Source organism: Rhinoderma darwinii, chromosome 2 (assembly GCF_050947455.1).
Source record: "Rhinoderma darwinii isolate aRhiDar2 chromosome 2, aRhiDar2.hap1, whole genome shotgun sequence".
NCBI classification, from domain to species: domain Eukaryota; kingdom Metazoa; phylum Chordata; class Amphibia; order Anura; family Rhinodermatidae; genus Rhinoderma; species Rhinoderma darwinii.
In genome coordinates this window covers 352118177-352135116 of record NC_134688.1, presented here as the reverse complement: position 1 = coordinate 352135116, position 16940 = coordinate 352118177, and the positions used below count along the sequence as shown (strand labels likewise).

Genomic DNA, 16940 nt, shown 5'->3' with positions numbered 1-16940 from the left:
GGCCCGTCGGAACAGAACGCCGTTTTTCCCATTGCAATCAATGGGCAGATGTTTGGAGGCGTTCTGCTTTCGATTTTTCAGCTGTTTTTTTGGCAATTTACGGCCGTGTGAACATACCCTTACATTGCATTCATTCAAATAATTCATATCCATTTAATACACTGAGATGTGCTGGGTCCACCAGAGGGCATATGGGCAGTGGTTGTCCTGATGAGACACCCCCATAATTATTATGTTCCATATAAATATTCTAGATGTATTTGCTATCACAGCTAAGTTCATAACATACCAGACCCCTTAATCATGCTGGAACATTTATTTGGTAACTTGGCATATTACTTCTGCCCTGTATTGCAATGCTCAGTGAATATTGTATGCCAATATATAATACACGAGACAAATTCATGTATATCAGTCCACCATGTCTGTGAATATGGCGCACATTCAAGATAATTTGAGCAATTTTCTCTGTAGACGGCCAGCAAATAGCATTTCTAGTTATCTTGTTTTTTAACCCCTCAGCATTTAACATTTGTCTTTTACTGCCTCAGACTGACACTTATAAAGGGCCTGTCCACACGCAATGTAATTGCCGCAAAAACTTGCAGGATTTCCGATGTGGCAAAAACGCACCATTTCCTGCGTTTTTGACTGCAGAAAATGTTGCGGATTTTGCTGCGTTTTCCTCAATGTTGGGGGACGGTGACATCACCTCTGAAAAATGCAACAATTCAGTCCACTATCCGAAGCAGGATTTGACATGCTGCGGTCCGAAAAATCTGCACCGCGGGGCAATTTCTAGTCAGAATTTTTATGCAGCGTGTGGATGAGATTTATTATATGCACTTTACTTTGCTGCTACAGTATTTTGCTGCGTTTTTTCTGACCGCAATTCCTACATGCCGACGAGCCTTAGATGTTATGTTAAATATAGCATCTGAAGGGTCGTCTTTTTGTGGACCCCATACAATCCTTTACATTCCGTATTTTTCATGTGTCTTTTCCATTATGTGAACCCAAACTCTCAGCAGGTCCTGCATGGTTTCTCCCAAACCACAAGTAACCAATCAATCTGATGTCATTCTGTTGCTGTTCATAGTGTCTTAGGCACCATTTACACGTGCGTGATATACGTGCGTGCAACGCGCGTGTCGTACGCACCTATATTAGTCTATGGGGGCATGCAGACAGTCCGTGAGTTTTGCTCAGCGTGAGTACGCTGAAAAAAACTCACGACATGTCCTTTCTTTGTGCGCTGTTCACGCATCACGCACCCATTGAAGTCAAGGGGTGCGTGAAAACCACGCATGCCGCACGGAAGCACTTCCGTGCGAACTGCGTGATTCGCGCAACAGCTGTCAAACTCTGAATGTAAACAGAAAAGCACCACGTGCTTTTCTGTTTACAAACATCCAAACGGAGTGTCATAATGATGACGGCTGCGCGAAAATCACGCAGCCACGCATCATACACTGATGACACACGCAGATGTTAAGTGCCTTTTGCGCACGCAAAACGCTGCGTTTTTTGCGTGCGCAAAACGCACACGCTCATGTAAATCAGGCCTTATACTGTATTAAAAACATTCTGAAATTGTCTACAGCTTTAGAATTGTAAAGCTGTAATGCACAGGCACTATTAAATAAAGAATCCGTATTTTGGGAAGCTGCAAGTGCACAAAAGCACTAACAACATTGTTTAAAAAAGAAACACATTATAGGAAAGTGCACACCCATCATTATAGTAATCCCAATTTTATTAGATATCATAGCGAATTTAAGTGGTTTATAGCTCATCGCCACCTGCGCTGTGATAGCGAGCATGTCGGTGGTTGCTAAGACCACAGGAGGCCTAACAATGCACTCTGGGCCTGACATCTACGGAAGCCTCTTAGCCCCTACCAGAGGCAGGACCTAATAGGCTGCCTGTTAGTGTACAACCGATAGTTGTAATACATTTCACTACATAAGTAGTAAAGTAAAAAAATAAAATATAAATACAAAAAAAATGTTTTAGAAAAATAAAAAATAAAACTTTCAAGTAGTAATAAAATAAAACGTCTTTTGCCTTATCAAGCCCTCTATCATTGGGGGAAAAAATGAAAAAATTAAATAAACTATGCATAATGAGTATCGCTTCCGTAATGACCTGAACTCTAAAAATATTATGTTATTTATTCCGTGTGGTGAACGGCATAAAATTTTTTTTTTAAAAAAATTGCAGAATTATTGTTTTTTGGTCACTTTGATTTCCAAAAATGAAATAAAAAGCCATTAAAAAGTCTCATGCATCCTAAAATAGTACCTATAAAAACGACAGATAGTCCCGCAAAAATCAAGCCCTCATACTCCATTGACAGAAAACAAAAATATGTATGATTTTCAGATATGGCTACATAAAAACATGATTTTGAAAAAAAAAAAAATATTTGTAATGCTATATTTGTACTGACTTGCAGAATAAAGTTAACATGTAATATACTTTATACTTTATACTGCACGGTGAACGGCACATTAAAAAAAAAATGAAAAAAATATGCAGGAACAAAAACATTATATGAAAACTGATCAAAAAGGCAAGTGCCCCCTGAAAATTGTACCAGTAAAAACTACAGATTGTCCAGGAAAAAAATAGTCCTCATACAACTACGTCAATGAAAAAATTTAAAAAGTTAGGGCTCCTCTAAGTCAGGGATGAAAATACATACTGATGTGCAGATCAGAGGGGAACATTTCTTCTATTTCAAAAGGTGGTTATCAAGGTCCTAATATTTGGGAACCACGAAGGGGGAGGCTCAAGCACATATACTGGAAGCGAGGGTGCCCATATTGCACGCTTTCCACGCGAAACACCTGGAGACAAAATGTTTACTACACCACTTGATAAATGTCTTGAGGGGTGTAATTTCCAATATGTAGTCACTTCTCAGGTTTTTTTTTTTTACTATTTGACCTTAAAGCCTCTGCAACTGTGTGCCAATGCTGCGTAAATCGCCAAATTAGGCCTCAAATGCGAATAGTACTCTTTGGGTATGTTCACACGCAGTAGCAAAATACGTCTGAAATTCCGGAGCTGTTTTCTCCTGAAAACCCGGAGCTGTTTTCTCCTGAATTATTTATTTAAAGAATAAATACATTTTAAAAACAATTACGTGGGGTCCCCCCCCCCAATTTTAATAACCAGCCAGATACAACACAGCAGCAGCAAGCTAGCATTACCAGGGTGGGAAGGGCCACTGTTTTTGGCCTTTCCAGCCTAATAATACCAGCCTGCGGCAGCCTCGTTGTCCGACCATCACTACAGATGTCAGGTACTGGATAGTACCCAGCTCTTCCCAGTACCCCTGTGGCGGTGGGTACCGGGGTAATAATGGGGGTTAGTGTTAGCCTCTGCACCGGCTAACACTAAGCCCCGTCTCAGTAATGGACGCTGTGAATCAGCCAGCGGCCATTACTAAACCCGTAGTAATAAAATTTAAAAGAAAATATTAGACATAGAAAAAATATTTTATTGAAATAAAAACCCCACACACAACCCTCATTTAACCATTTTATTGAAAGAAAAAAAAAGCCGCCATCGAAGTAGTCCGTGAATCTGACGTTGTCCAACGACCAAACCTCTAAAAAAACACAAACACAAAGAAAAACCTATTAGTAGCACATGTGGTAGGCTTAGATACAGGGCCCATGTGTGATACTGTCTGTTAGACCATGTGTCTAAGCCTGATTTGGTGGTATGCTATGGGTCGTTTTCGTGCTGAAATGTGAAATTCCTCTTCATCTTCAGCTTTTTAGCAGAGGCCTGCAGGTTTTGTGCCAATATTGACTGATATTTGGAACTGTTCATAATTTCCTCCACCTTGACTAAAGCCCCAGTTTCAGCTGCAGTAAAACAGCCCCAAAGCATAATGCTGCCTCCTCCATGCTTCACTGTGGGTATGGTGTTCTTTTGGTGATGTGCAGTGTTGGTTTTGCGACAATACCTTTTGGAATTATGGCCAAACAGTTCAACCTTGGTCTCATCAGACCATAACACATTTTACCACATGCTTTTGGCAGACTTGATGTAGGTCTTTGCAAAACATAGCCGTGCTTGGATGGATTTTCTAGGTTAGAAAAGGCTTCCGTCTTGCCACCCTACCCCAGAGCCCATATATATGAAGAATACAGGAGATTGTGGTCACATGCACTACACAACCATTACCTGCCAGAAAGTCCTGCAGCTCCTTTAATGTTGCTGTAGGCCTCTTGGTAGCCTCCCGGATCAATTTTCCTCTTGTCTTTTCTAAAGTTTTGAGGGACGTCCAGTTCTTGGTAATGTCACTGTTTTGCCAAATGTAATGCACTTCTTGATGACCGTCTTCACAATGTTCTATGGTATATCTAATGCCTTGGAAATTCTTTGGTACCTTTATCCTGACTGATGCCTTTCAACAATCAGATCCCTTTGACGTGTTCTAAGCTCTTTACGCATCATGGCTTTTGCTGTCACATGCAACAAAGAAAATGTCAGGAAAATCCTAATAGAACAGCTAAACTTTATATGAGGTTACTCAGAATCACATTAAATAATGGCAGCTGTGTACTGACTACTATTTAACATGAGTTTTAGGGTATGTGCACACACACTAATTACGTCCGTAATTGACGGACGTATTTCGGCCGCAAGTCCCAGACCGAACACAGTGCAAGGAGCCGGGCTCCTAGCATCATACTTATGTACGATGCTAGAAGTCCCTGCCTCGCTGCAGGACAACTGTCCCGTACTGTAAACATGATTATACTACGGGACAGTTGTCCTGCAGCAAGGCAGGGACTCCTAGCGTCGTACATAAGTATGATGCTAGGAGCCCGGCTCCTTGCACTGTGTTCGGTCCGGGACTTGCGGCCGAAATACGTCCGTCAATTACGGACGTAATTAGTGTGTGTGCACATACCCTTAATGTGATTGACTAATACTGAACACAACCACATCCCCAATTATAAGATGGTGGTCACACTTATGCAACCACATTATTGTAGTATTTTATTATTATTTTCCCCCTCTAAATGATTTCAGTTTGTTTTTCACTGGAATTGTACAGATTATGGGTCACATTAAAGGTGGAAAAAGCTCTGAAATTATTCATTTTGTACTGATTTTTTGACAAGACAAAAACCTGCCATTTTAACAGGGGTGTGTAAACTTTTTATATCCACTGTACATCAGAATAGTAATATTACCTATCGACTCTATGGATGTGTACAACTTCTGGCTTCTGCATGTTTTTCTGTTGAGATAAAGAGGACACAATGCTATTTTCCATGGAAACAGTTGTAGGAAAATTTCCTAAAATTAAACATGACAGCAATTTAAAAAAAGAATAATAATATTAAAGTTGTTTCATGTCCCCCAGCGATCAGCTGTAATTGTCAGGAGAAGCCACACATTAAGGCCTTATTCACACGAACGTATTTCACGTCCGTGTGCTGTCCATTTTTTTCACGGACACCACACGGACTAATGAAAATCAATGGGGCTATTCACACATGGGTTGTTTTTCACGCAGCGTGTGTCCATTGTGTGAAACTCACTGCATGTCCTATTTCTGTGCATTTTTGTGCACCACGCAGCCCATTGAAGTCAATGGGTGCGCAAAAACAACAGTCAGCACACGGACGTCATCTGTGTGCTGTCCGTGTTTTTCACGCACCAGTTGCTAAAGAAATGATGAGGGAAAAAAATCCCCCACCTCCTTCAGTTTTTTTTGCTGGCGTAAAATCCGCATGACATACAGATGAGATATGCGCGTAAAAACCGCAGACACACACTGTACACGGATGTCACACGGAACTGAAACGCAAGAAAAATGCTGCATTTTTTACGCACGCAAACCAGACACGTTCGTGTGAATAAGGCCTAATAATGTATAATAGTGCATGGCGTCATCAATTGTGTGATCCTGTGATCTCTGCCTCCAGTTGTATAATAGAGGTGTTACCTTTTATTAGGTAGTCCTGTCGTCTGATGATAATGAGAAGACTGATGACCATGTCCTCAGTGTACACAGCACAAGCTGAAAACTGATAGGATGTGTTAGCCTATTGTGAATGCTCAGGGGCCAGTTTGAAAACGACAATATTTTTAAATGATGTTTCATATAGATAATGACATGGAAAACAAACACATTTCGGCTGGGTTACCACTGTGCAGATTTGCTACAGATTTTGCCTACTATTTGTAAGCCAAAACCAGAATTGGATCCAGGAGAGCAGACCTATAAGGCCTTTCTTTATATATTTCTTCTGTTTACGTTCCGTTCCTGGTTTTGGCTTTAGAAATACATGCAAAATCTGCAGCAAATCTGCACTGTGGGAACCCAACCTTAAAAATGAAAAAAAACAGCAGGTCACTTTCTGACAATATATTTCCCTCTATTGCATGAAGTTATACTCAATATTTGCCTTTAAAGCCCTTTATCTATCTGCTCAGCTCTACATCATGCTGCCAACTGATAGAGCAACATTTTTAAATTTAGCTTTATTACAATGTATTCCAACCAAGGACAACATCTGCGTGGCATTTGTATATTCTCCCCATGTTTGCATGGGTTTCCTCCCACACCCCAAAAAAATAAATAAAATACCAATAGGGAATTTAGATTATGAGCCCCAATGGGGACAGTAAGTAAGGACCTCTGTACAGCACTGTGGAATATGTTGGCACTATGTAGTAAGTAACACAAATAATAGTTGCAATTATTCACATCTTTTTTCCTTTCAGCTTTTTCAGAGCCTGGCAGGAGGTGAGACGACCATGGTATAACTATTATAAGATGACCACAAATCAACACACAAGTTCAAGATTAAAAATAGCTGTCTTCTGTAAATGCAGTCTATATTGTGTAAGCAGCACCACGCGGATCTGCATATCTATCCACTATCACAGCCATATGTCAAGAAATAGCCCCCGGAGTACAATGTAATATTTAATATGAAAATAAAACTTTAAACTTGTATCAGTGTTCAAATATTCTGTGTACCTTTTACACGTCTCTTTCAGGGCTTTCTCTGTATTTTCCCTAAGGCCTTGTTCACACAGTGCAGTTTTGATGAAGATTTTGCATGCATTTCTTAAACCAAAACCAGAACTGGATCCAGAAGGCCTTCTTTCAAAAATTTCTTCCGTTTAGCTTCCGTTCCTGGTTTTGGCTCACAAAATACATGCAAAATCTGCATCAAATCTGCCCTCTGTGAAAAAGGCCTTAGGGACCAATTTGCCATGAGAATTTTCCTTTCTTCCCAGCTGATTGCTTTGACTGAAACAGTGCCTTGGATTCACTGCCTCTGAAATGCTCGAGAGGCCTGCGTGTAATGTGTGCTCAACTAAATAACTCAACGTAGGCAGAAAGTCCTGTCCTGGGGAGATGTTGAACATACATTACAATGATCTGCTCAGGAGGGGGCAATATGTTTCCAGGTTCATGTAAATAAAGTATTTCTATGGTACACTGTAAAGTTATGCTACTTATATGCCTTATGTATGATATATTAAACTACAAACAAATAAGTAAAAACATTGGCACCCCTCCAAAAATAAAGCCTGTTCTATACAGGACCGAAACGTTGCATATGGATTAAAATAACCACTTTTTCCACTTTTGCAAATTTGGAGTTCTGCCTTTCCTTTATTCAATTGTAAGAAGATCCTTGGCCTGTATCTTGGGATTTGCCCCCGCCCTGCACATTGAGTGTTATATATACACTACCGTTCAAAAGTTTGGGGTCACCCAGACAATTTTGTGTTTTCCATGAAAACTCACACTTATATTTATCAAATGAGTTGCAAATTGACTAGAAAATATAGTCAAGACATTGACAAGGTTAGAAATAATGATTTTTGTTTGAAATAATAATTTTCTCCTTCAAACTTTGCTTTTCGTCAAAGAATGCTCCATTTGCAGCAATTACAGCATTGCAGACCTTTGGCATTCTAGCTGTTAATTTGCTGAGGTAATCGGGAGAAATTTCACCCCATGCTTGCAGAAGCCCCTCCCACAAGTTGGATTGGCTTGATGGGCACTTCTTGCGTACCATACGGTCAAGCTGCTCCCACAACAGCTCTATGGGGTTCAGATCTGGTGACTGCGCTGGCCACTCCATTACAGATAGAATACCAGCTGCCTGCTTCTTCCCTAAATAGTTCTTGCATAATTTGGAGGTGTGCTTTGGGTCATTGTCCGGTTGTAGGATGAAATTGGCTCCAATCAAACGCTGTCCACAGGGTATGGCATGGCGTTGCAAAATGGAGTGATAGCCTTCCTTGTTCAAAATCCCTTTTACCTTGTACAAATCTCCCACTTTACCAGCACCAAAGCAACCCCAGACGATCACATTACCTCCACCATGCTTGACAGATGGCGTCAGGCACTCTTCCAGCATATTTTCAGTTGTTCTGCGTCTCACAAATGTTCTTCTGTGTGATCCAAACACCTCAAACTTCGATTCGTCTGTCCATAACACTTTTTTCCAATCTTCCTCTGTCCAATGTCTTTGTGCTTTTGCCCATATTAATCTTTTCCTTTTATTAACCAGTCTCAGATATGGCTTTTTCTTTGCCACTCTGCCCTGAAGGCCAGCATCCCGGAGTCGCCTCTTCACTGTAGACGTTGACACTGGCGTTTTGCGGGTACTATTTAATGAAGCTGCTAGTTGAGGACCTGTGAGGCGTCTATTTTTCAAACTAGAGACTCTAATGTACTTGTCTTGTTACTCAGTTGTGCAGCGGGGCCTCCCACTTCTCTTTCTACTCTGGTTAGAGCCTGTTTGTGCTGTCCTCTGAAGGGAGTAGTACACACCATTGTAGGAAATCTTCAGTTTCTTGGCAATTTCTCGTATGGAATAGCCTTCATTTCTAAGAACAAGAATAGACTGTCGAGTTTCACATGAAAGCTCTCTTTTTCTAGCCATTTTGAGAGTTTAATCGAACCCACAAATGTAATGCTCCAGATTCGCAACTAGCTCAAAGGAAGGTCAGTTTTATAGCTCCTCTAAACAGCAAAACAGTTTACAGCGGTGCTAACATAATTGCACAAGGGTTTTCAAGTGTTTTCTAATCATCCATTAGCCTTCTAACACAGTTAGCAAACACAATGTACCATTAGAACACTGGAGTGATGGTTGCTGGAAATGGGCCTCTATACACCTATGTAGATATTGCATTGAAAACCAGACGTTTGCAGCTAGAATAGTCATTTAGCACATTAACAATGTATAGAGTGTATTTTTGATTAATTTAATGTTATCTTCATTGAAAAAAACTGTGCTTTTCGTTCAAAAATAAGGACATTTCTAAGTGACACGAAACTTTTGAACGGTAGTGTAAATATATATATATATATATATATATATATATATATATATATATATATATATATATACAGTATATAGAAAGAAATCCTGCAGCACTCCGGTATGGCAAATAAAGGTGATTTATTTCAAACAGCAAAATAGGATGCAACGTTTCTGTCCAACCTTAGGACCTTTTTCAAGCATGCTTGAAAAAGGTCCTACGGTTGGACAGAAACGTTGCATTCTGTTTTGCTGTTTGAAATAAATCACATTTATTTGCCATACTGGAGTGCTGCGGGATTTCTTTCTATATACATTCATTATCCTTGGATCAGGATTTGGAATTTATCTTTGAGTGCTGCTTTTTTCTATTATATATATATATATATATATATATATATATATATATATATATATATATATACAGTATATAGATTCAGCAGCTCAGCAGACAGTATCGCACATGATAGGATTAGATACAGCATCTCATCAGACAGTATCCCACGTGATAGGATTGGATACAGCGACTCAGTATACAGTACCACACATGAAAAAATTAGATACACAGGCTCAGCTGCCAGTATTACACGATAGTCCTAGATATAGCAGTTCAGGAGACAGTATCACACATAATAGGATTAGATATGGCGACTCAGCGGACAGTATTACACATAATAGGATTAGACACAGGGCCCCACCAGACTGTATCACACTTGATAGACTTAGATACACCAGCTCAGCAGATATTATAGTATTACACATAAAAGACTTTGAAAAATCGGGTCAGCAGACAGTATCACACAATATAGGCTTAGATACACAACTCAGCAGACAGTATCACACATGATAGGATTAGATACAAGGCCCCAGCAGACAGTATCACACATAATAGGCTTAGATACAGGGCCCCAGCAGTTAGTATTACACATAATAGGATTAGATACAGGGCCCTTGGCAGTCAATATCACACATGAAAGACTTAGATACGTGACACAGCAGACAGTACCCAGAAATAGCAAAATGTAAGGCTCGGTTCACACGACCTATTTTCAGGCGTAATGGAGGCCTCGAATTACGCCTGAAAACACGGCTCCAATACGTCGGCAAACATCTGCCCATTCATTTCAATGGGTTTGCCGATGTACTGTGACGACGACCTGTAATCAGGGGCGTAACTAGGAAAGACTGGGCCCCATAGCAAACTTTTGACTGGGGCCCCCCTCCCCCGGGTGTCACACAACCCCCCCCCCCCCCTTGTAGATAGTGCCTTTTTTACAAACCCCCCCTTTTGATAACGCCATACAGCCCCCTTTGTAGATATCTACAGAGGGGGCTGTATGGCGTTATCTACGGGGGGGGGATGTATGGCGTTATCTACGGGGGGACTGTATGGCGTTCCCTACAGGGGGGGCTGTATGGCGTTCCCTACAGGGGGGGGCTGTATGGCACTATCTACATGGGGGGGGCTGTATGGCGCTATCTACAGGGGGGGCTGTATGGAGCTATCTACAGGGGGCTGTATGGCGCTATCTACAGGGGGGCTGTATGGCGCTATCTACAGGGGGACTGTATGGCGTTATCTACAGGGGGACTGTATGGCGCTATCTACAGGGGGGACTGTATGGCGCTATCTACAGAGGTGGCTGTATGGCGTTATCTAGAGGGGGGACTGTATGGCGTTATCTACGAGGGGGGGCTGTATGGCGTTCCCTACAGAGGGGGCTGTCTGGTGTTACCTACAGGGAGTCTGTATGGCGTTCCCTACAGGGGGGGTCTGTAGGGAACGCCATACAGCCCCCCCCCTGTAGGGAACGCCATACAGCCTCCCCCTGTAGGGAACGCCATACAGCCCCCCCTGTAGGGAACGCCATATAGCCCCCCCCTGTAGGGAACGCCATACAGCGTCACCCCCTGTAGGGAACTCCATACAGCGTCACCCCCCTGTAGGGAACGCCATACAGCATCACCCCCCTGTAGGGAACGCCATACAGCCCCCCCTGTAGGGAACGCCATACAGCGTCCCCCCTCCCAAAAAAATGCGACCTACAGTGTGTCATAATAAAAGACATGTATCCCCTATCCACAGGATAGGGGAGACATGTGTGATCGCTGGCAGCGATAGGGAGAACGGAGGACTGAAAGTCCCCCCAAGTTCTCCATCACTAACCTCTGACTTCCGGCGTCTGCGCAGCTCACTAAAAATGAAAGGAGCGCTGGTCACGCATGCGCACAAGCGGGACCGGCGCTCCATTCTTTTCTCCGGAGCTGCCGACACAGACCCCGGAAGTCCGAGGTTTGTGATGGAGAACTTCAGGGGACTTTCAGTCCCCCGTTCTCCCTATCGCTGGCAGCGATCACACATGTATCCCCTGTCCTGTGGATAGGGGATACATGTCTTTTGTTTAATGGCAGAGCGGGGAGATACCTCCCTGCTCTGCCGTACTGTTCAGTGGTGTCCCGCTGTAGCAGCCATAGCGGCTGCTAGCGGAGCCTCCGGCCATGGTGGGGGCCCGTGCCGGCGGGCGACACGGGCCCCCTCATGCCGCGGGCCCCGTAGCTGCTACGGCGGTAGTTACGCCACTGCCTGTAATTTTACGCGTTGCTGTCAAAAGACGGCGCGTAAAATAACAGCCTCGTCAAAGAAGTGCAGGACACTTCTTGGGACGTAATTGGAGCCGTTTTTCATTGAATCCAATGAAGAACAGCTCTAAAATTACGTCCCTAATGGACGCCCCGCAAAACGCGAGTACATGCAATTACGTCTGAAATTCAGGAGCTGTTTTCTCTTGAAAACAGATCCATAATTTCAGACGTAAATGCAGTTATCGTGTGCACATACCCTAAGGAGCAGCACTTTAGCAAAAAAACAAAAACTTGTGATTGGTGCAGGACTTTAAGCCAGTGACCTTCTCCCCATGTGATATAGAAAAAAGATAGTTGGGAAGCAGCACTCAAGTAAAAAAAAAGCGGTTTTACTCACCAGAACATCAGACAGCAACGCTTCACTCTTTCAGTGAGAGCTTTTTCAAGCAGACAGTATCCATATGCGGAGAGCACATTCAGACGTGGCGGCAGGGCCGCTATCAGAAATTTCAGGGCCCCATACAGCTAAATTTTCTGGACCCCTCTACCGTGGCACCGCCTGTTAACGGTACTCCATCCAGCACTATATCATGCTACCCAGGGCCGCCATCAGGGGGGTATTAGGGGTACTGATGTGAGGGGCCCGGCCAAACCTAATTGAAAGGGGGGCCCGGCAACTGCCGCGACTTGCCTTTGGTAGAAAAAAAACAGGCCCCTGCAATGGGGCCCGTTTTTTTCACCAAAAGAATGTCGTGAGCTGCGGGCTCCCCCACTCGTCATGGGGGCCTTCAAACACCGCCCGCCCGCGCAACCGATCGCACGCACCTGCAAACTCCCGCGCGTGCGCTCTCGCGAGCGCGCACCCGCGACCGCACGCATCCGCGACCGCCCGCGCACCCGCGACCGCCTGGAACCGTGCACCGAATTTTGAGGCAGATTTTGACCTGCCCACACTATCTTGCCACGTTTTTTGCCTGCGGCGATTGAGGACAGCAGACAAAAAACGCACCGAAAAATGCATTTTCTGCCTCCCATTGATTTCGATGGGAGGTCAGAGGCGGACAAATATAGTTCATGTCGTGAGTTTTACGCAGCGGACATACGCTGCGTGAAAATCACTGACAGTCTGCACGGCCCCAAAGAGTAACATAGGTCCGTGCGAGGCGCGTGAAAATCACGCGCGTTGCACGGACGTATTACACGTTCGTCTGAATAAGCCCTAACAATAAGACCCAGTTCACAGAGTTTTTGGGCCTTGATATTGACTCAGACACTGCATCATAATCAGCACCAAAAAACTTCCAAAACCCCCTCCCATTGATTTAATCTGAAATCAATGGGAGCCAGTCGCGGAAAAAAGAAAAAGCAGCACGTCCTTTCTTGCCGCGGTTCCGCCTCTGACCTCCCATCGAAATCAATGGGAGGCAGAAAATGCATTTTTCGGTGCGTTTTTTGTCTGAGGTCCTCAATCACCGCAGGCAAAAAATGCAGCAAAAAACGCGGCAAGATAGTGTGGGCAGGTCAAAATCTGCCTCAAAATTCTTTAAGGAATTTTGAGGCAGATTTTTTCGGCCTGCAAAATACTCTGTGTGAACAGGGCCATACATGATCAGCACTTTGAGACACTTTACTCACTGTGTCAGAAGAGCTGCTGGCTCCCACTCCAGTCCTCGTCAGGCGATGTCTTCGATCCAGATGTCCAGTCCTTCACCTCCAGAAAATGGCGGGGATCGTAGAACTCCTGCCGCCGCGCAACAACTGGACTCCTCCCCCTCTCCTTACGCAGCTACGCTGAGGTGGAGGAGGAGGCGGAGGAGGTGGAGGCGGAGGCGTGCCAGCAGGTAACTAGTCTGTGCGCCGCTCTCCCTGTGTGGCTGTCCTTGCCAGTAGTTCGGCGATGTTCTTGTGGTGCGGGCGCACCGCTTCCCTCTTGCCGGCGGGCACGAGCGGGTTGCGTGCCGGCACGCCCGGTCGTGCACGCGCGCTTGTGCGGTCGAGCGCACGCGTGCGCGCAAGCGGGCGGTGTTTCACGGCGGTGTGTGACGAGAGGGGGGCCCGCAGCTCACGGTGGTGTTTGACGAGAGGGGGGCCCGCAGCTCACGACATTGTTTTGGTGAAAAGAACCAAAGGCAAGTCGCGGCAGTTGCCGGGCCCCCCTTTAAATTAAGTTTGGCCGGGCCCCCTACAGTAGTACCCCTAATACCCCCCTAGTGGCGGCCCTGCGTGGCGGAGTTACTGTTGAATTCCGCTGCAGACAGTCCGCAGTGGAAATCTGCAGCAGTCGTTTTTTACATTGGTTTCTATAAATTTTTCGCAAACTTAGTTCAGACGTTGCGGAAAATAACTGTGCGGAATTTGGGCTGCGGTGCAGAATTTTCACTCTGCAGCATGCATATTTTGTTGCGGAGAAGCAGCAGAATTTCACTGCGGATTTCAGCCTTTGCAATGCAATAAATTAAATCTGTGGCAAGTCCGCTGTGATATCTGCAAAGTCTGAATTACCTGTCAAATATGCAAAAGTTGCGGCAGATTTGTTGCGTAATTGCCGCAAATCTGCAGTGACATTTGCAGCGGAAAAATTCTGCCACGTCGGAACATGCCCTTACCTTCCTCGCTCATGAGTTAGGTCTTACCTAGGTGCAGCGCTGGATCCTGATGCCGTTCAGCATCACATCATTATGTACGTCACACATACAACGTGCTGACGCTGACCGACGTCAGAATCCGACTCAGGAGCAAGGAGGGTAAGTATACTGTTACTGTAGTAAAAGGGGCCTTGGTAGTTCACTACATAGGCCCCAGTTACTACAGTAAATGTGAACAGATGTGATGCGGGGGGCCATGGGCCCCCCTAGCTTTAGGGCCTGGTGTGACCCCTATAGCTACGCCACTGCCCTGGACTAACCCCTGTCCTTCTCATATCCTTTGGGATGTGTATTGGTTGTTTTTATTTCCTTTAAAGATTGCGGCCTACCTTTGTTACAGAAGCTTCCTATCGGTGAATACAAAAACTGACGGTCTCCAGCCATCCTTATGGGCTTGTCTGCCTTGTCCACATTGGGAACTTGGTGTCTGTTGAGGCCTTCTGCAGCAGCGGCCTGGATCTGAATGGATGCCATCACTCCACCCTGCAGTAGAGGAAATGTTAGTGTCAGCCCTATAAACTCCTGCTGACATCAATCTGAGGTATTTTTTAATGCCCACTGTCCAATGCCATACAGCAGTTTATGACCACATATGGGATATTGCCGTACTCGGGAGAAATTGCTTTACAAGTGTTGTGGTGCTTTTTCTCCTTTATTCCTTGCAAAAATTGAAAATTTCTATGTTTTATGGAAAAAAAATTAGATTTTCAATTTGACAATCAAATATCACTAAAGTCAGCAAAAAAAAACCTGTGGGGGTCAAAATGCTCACTATACCCCTTGATAAATTACTTAATAAGGGTGTAGTTTGCCACATGGAGTTACTTTTCAACCACAAAAAAGGCCTTACTTACTAAGTGGGAGTGGCTATCACTATTTAATGCACCCTCCTTCTGCAGCATTCTTTGACCTGTCTGCGTCCTGCTGGGAACGGGTTTTCACCCACCCACCCACTTAGTAAGTATGGCCTTTTTTGTGGTTGTGAAGTTATCTATGTCCCATTTTTTTCTGATGGAGTTACTTTTGTTGAGTTTCCACTGTTTTGGTCCCTCAGGGGCTTTGCAAATGCGACATGGTGCCGCTAACCATTCCAGCAACATTTGAGCTCCAAAAGTCAAGTGGTGCTTCTTCATTTCTAAGCCCTGCCGTGTGTGCAAACAGCAGTTTATTGCCAAATATGGGGACTTGCCATAATTGGGAGAAATTGCTTTTAAATGTTGAGGTGCTTTTTCTCCTTTATTCCTTGTAAAAATTGATAATTTCTACGTTTTATTGGAAAAATTGTTGATTTTGATTTTCATGGCCTAAATGCTCACTATACCCCTCGATAAATTCATTGTGGGTGTAGTTTGCCAAATGGTGTTTCCACTGTTTTGGTGCCACAAAACCTCTTCAACCCTGACATGGTGCCTAAAATATATTCTAATAAAAAGGAGGCCCCAAAATCCACTAAATCCACAAAATCCTATGCTTCTGAACCCTGTGCTTCAGTAAATTAGCACACTAGGGCCACATGTGGGATATTTTTTTTAAAAACTGCAGAACCTGGGCAATAAATATTGAGTTATGTTTCTCTGGTAAAACCTTCTGTGTTACAGAAGAAAATTGATTAAAATGAAATTTCAGCAAAAAAAAATTACATTTGTACATTTAATTTTGCTGTAATTCCTGTGAAACACCTAAAGGGTTAAGAAACGTTCTAAATGCTGTTTTGACTACTTTGAGGGGTGCAGTTTTTAAAATGGGGTGATTTATGGGGGTTTCTAATATATAGGGCCCTCAGAGCCACTTCAGAATTGAACTGGTACCTAAAAAAAAGGTTTTGAAAATGTGAGAAATTGCTTCTAAAGTTATAAGCCTTGAAACGTCCAAGAAAAATAAAAGTACTTTAAAAAAACGATGCCAACATAAAGTAGACATATCGTAAATATTTTGTGTGGTATTCATGTCATATTTGAAAAAATTGGCCTGGTCGATGAGGGTATATTCGCATGGCCAATTTTCAGACGTTTTTCGAGCCGTAAACGCCCCGAAAAATGGCTGAAGATACGGGGGCTGAACGCCTCCAAACATCTGCCCATTGATTTCAATGGGAAAAATGGCGTTTCGTTCCCACGGTGCATTTTTTTACGCCCCGTTTTTAAAAAAAGAAGTGCATGTCACCTCTTGAGCCATTTTTGGAGCAGTTTTTCATTGACTCAATAGAAAAACAGCTCCAAAAACGGGCGTAAAAAACACCGCAAAAAAAGCAAGTTGCTTAAAAAAAGGGCTGAAAATCAGGGACTGCTTTCGATGGAATACAGCTCCGTGTTTTACAGCCGTTTTTGGTTTGCCGTGTGAACATAGCCTAAGGCCAATACAGGCTGTATCCTTAAGGGGTTAA

The 16940-nt window shown here is 43.7% G+C and overlaps 1 protein-coding gene and 1 long non-coding RNA gene across 4 annotated transcripts in view; one reads left to right on the top strand and one right to left on the bottom strand.

Annotated features, from left to right (window-relative positions):
• The window catches only part of GOLT1A (golgi transport 1A), a 30870-nt gene extending 23875 nt beyond the window's left edge, over positions 1-6995 (top strand). For both annotated transcript variants that reach the window (XM_075850702.1, XM_075850703.1), the window contains one exon: positions 6763-6995. In XM_075850702.1, coding sequence (XP_075706817.1) covers positions 6763-6964 — 202 coding nt within the window. In that variant the 3' untranslated portion in view covers positions 6965-6995. The remainder of the gene's footprint in view (positions 1-6762) is intronic.
• On the bottom strand, positions 3579-15156 carry LOC142741329 (uncharacterized). 2 transcript variants are annotated; one of them, XR_012881100.1, is made up of 3 exons: positions 14887-15156; positions 5223-5269; positions 3579-4484 (listed from the first exon to the last, which is right to left on the bottom strand). It is a non-coding gene; the product is annotated as an uncharacterized LOC142741329 (long non-coding RNA). The 2 variants fall into 2 exon arrangements; XR_012881099.1 differs by lacking the exon at positions 14887-15156 and adding an exon at positions 5981-6052.
• Positions 15157-16940: the final 1784 nt, after the last annotated feature.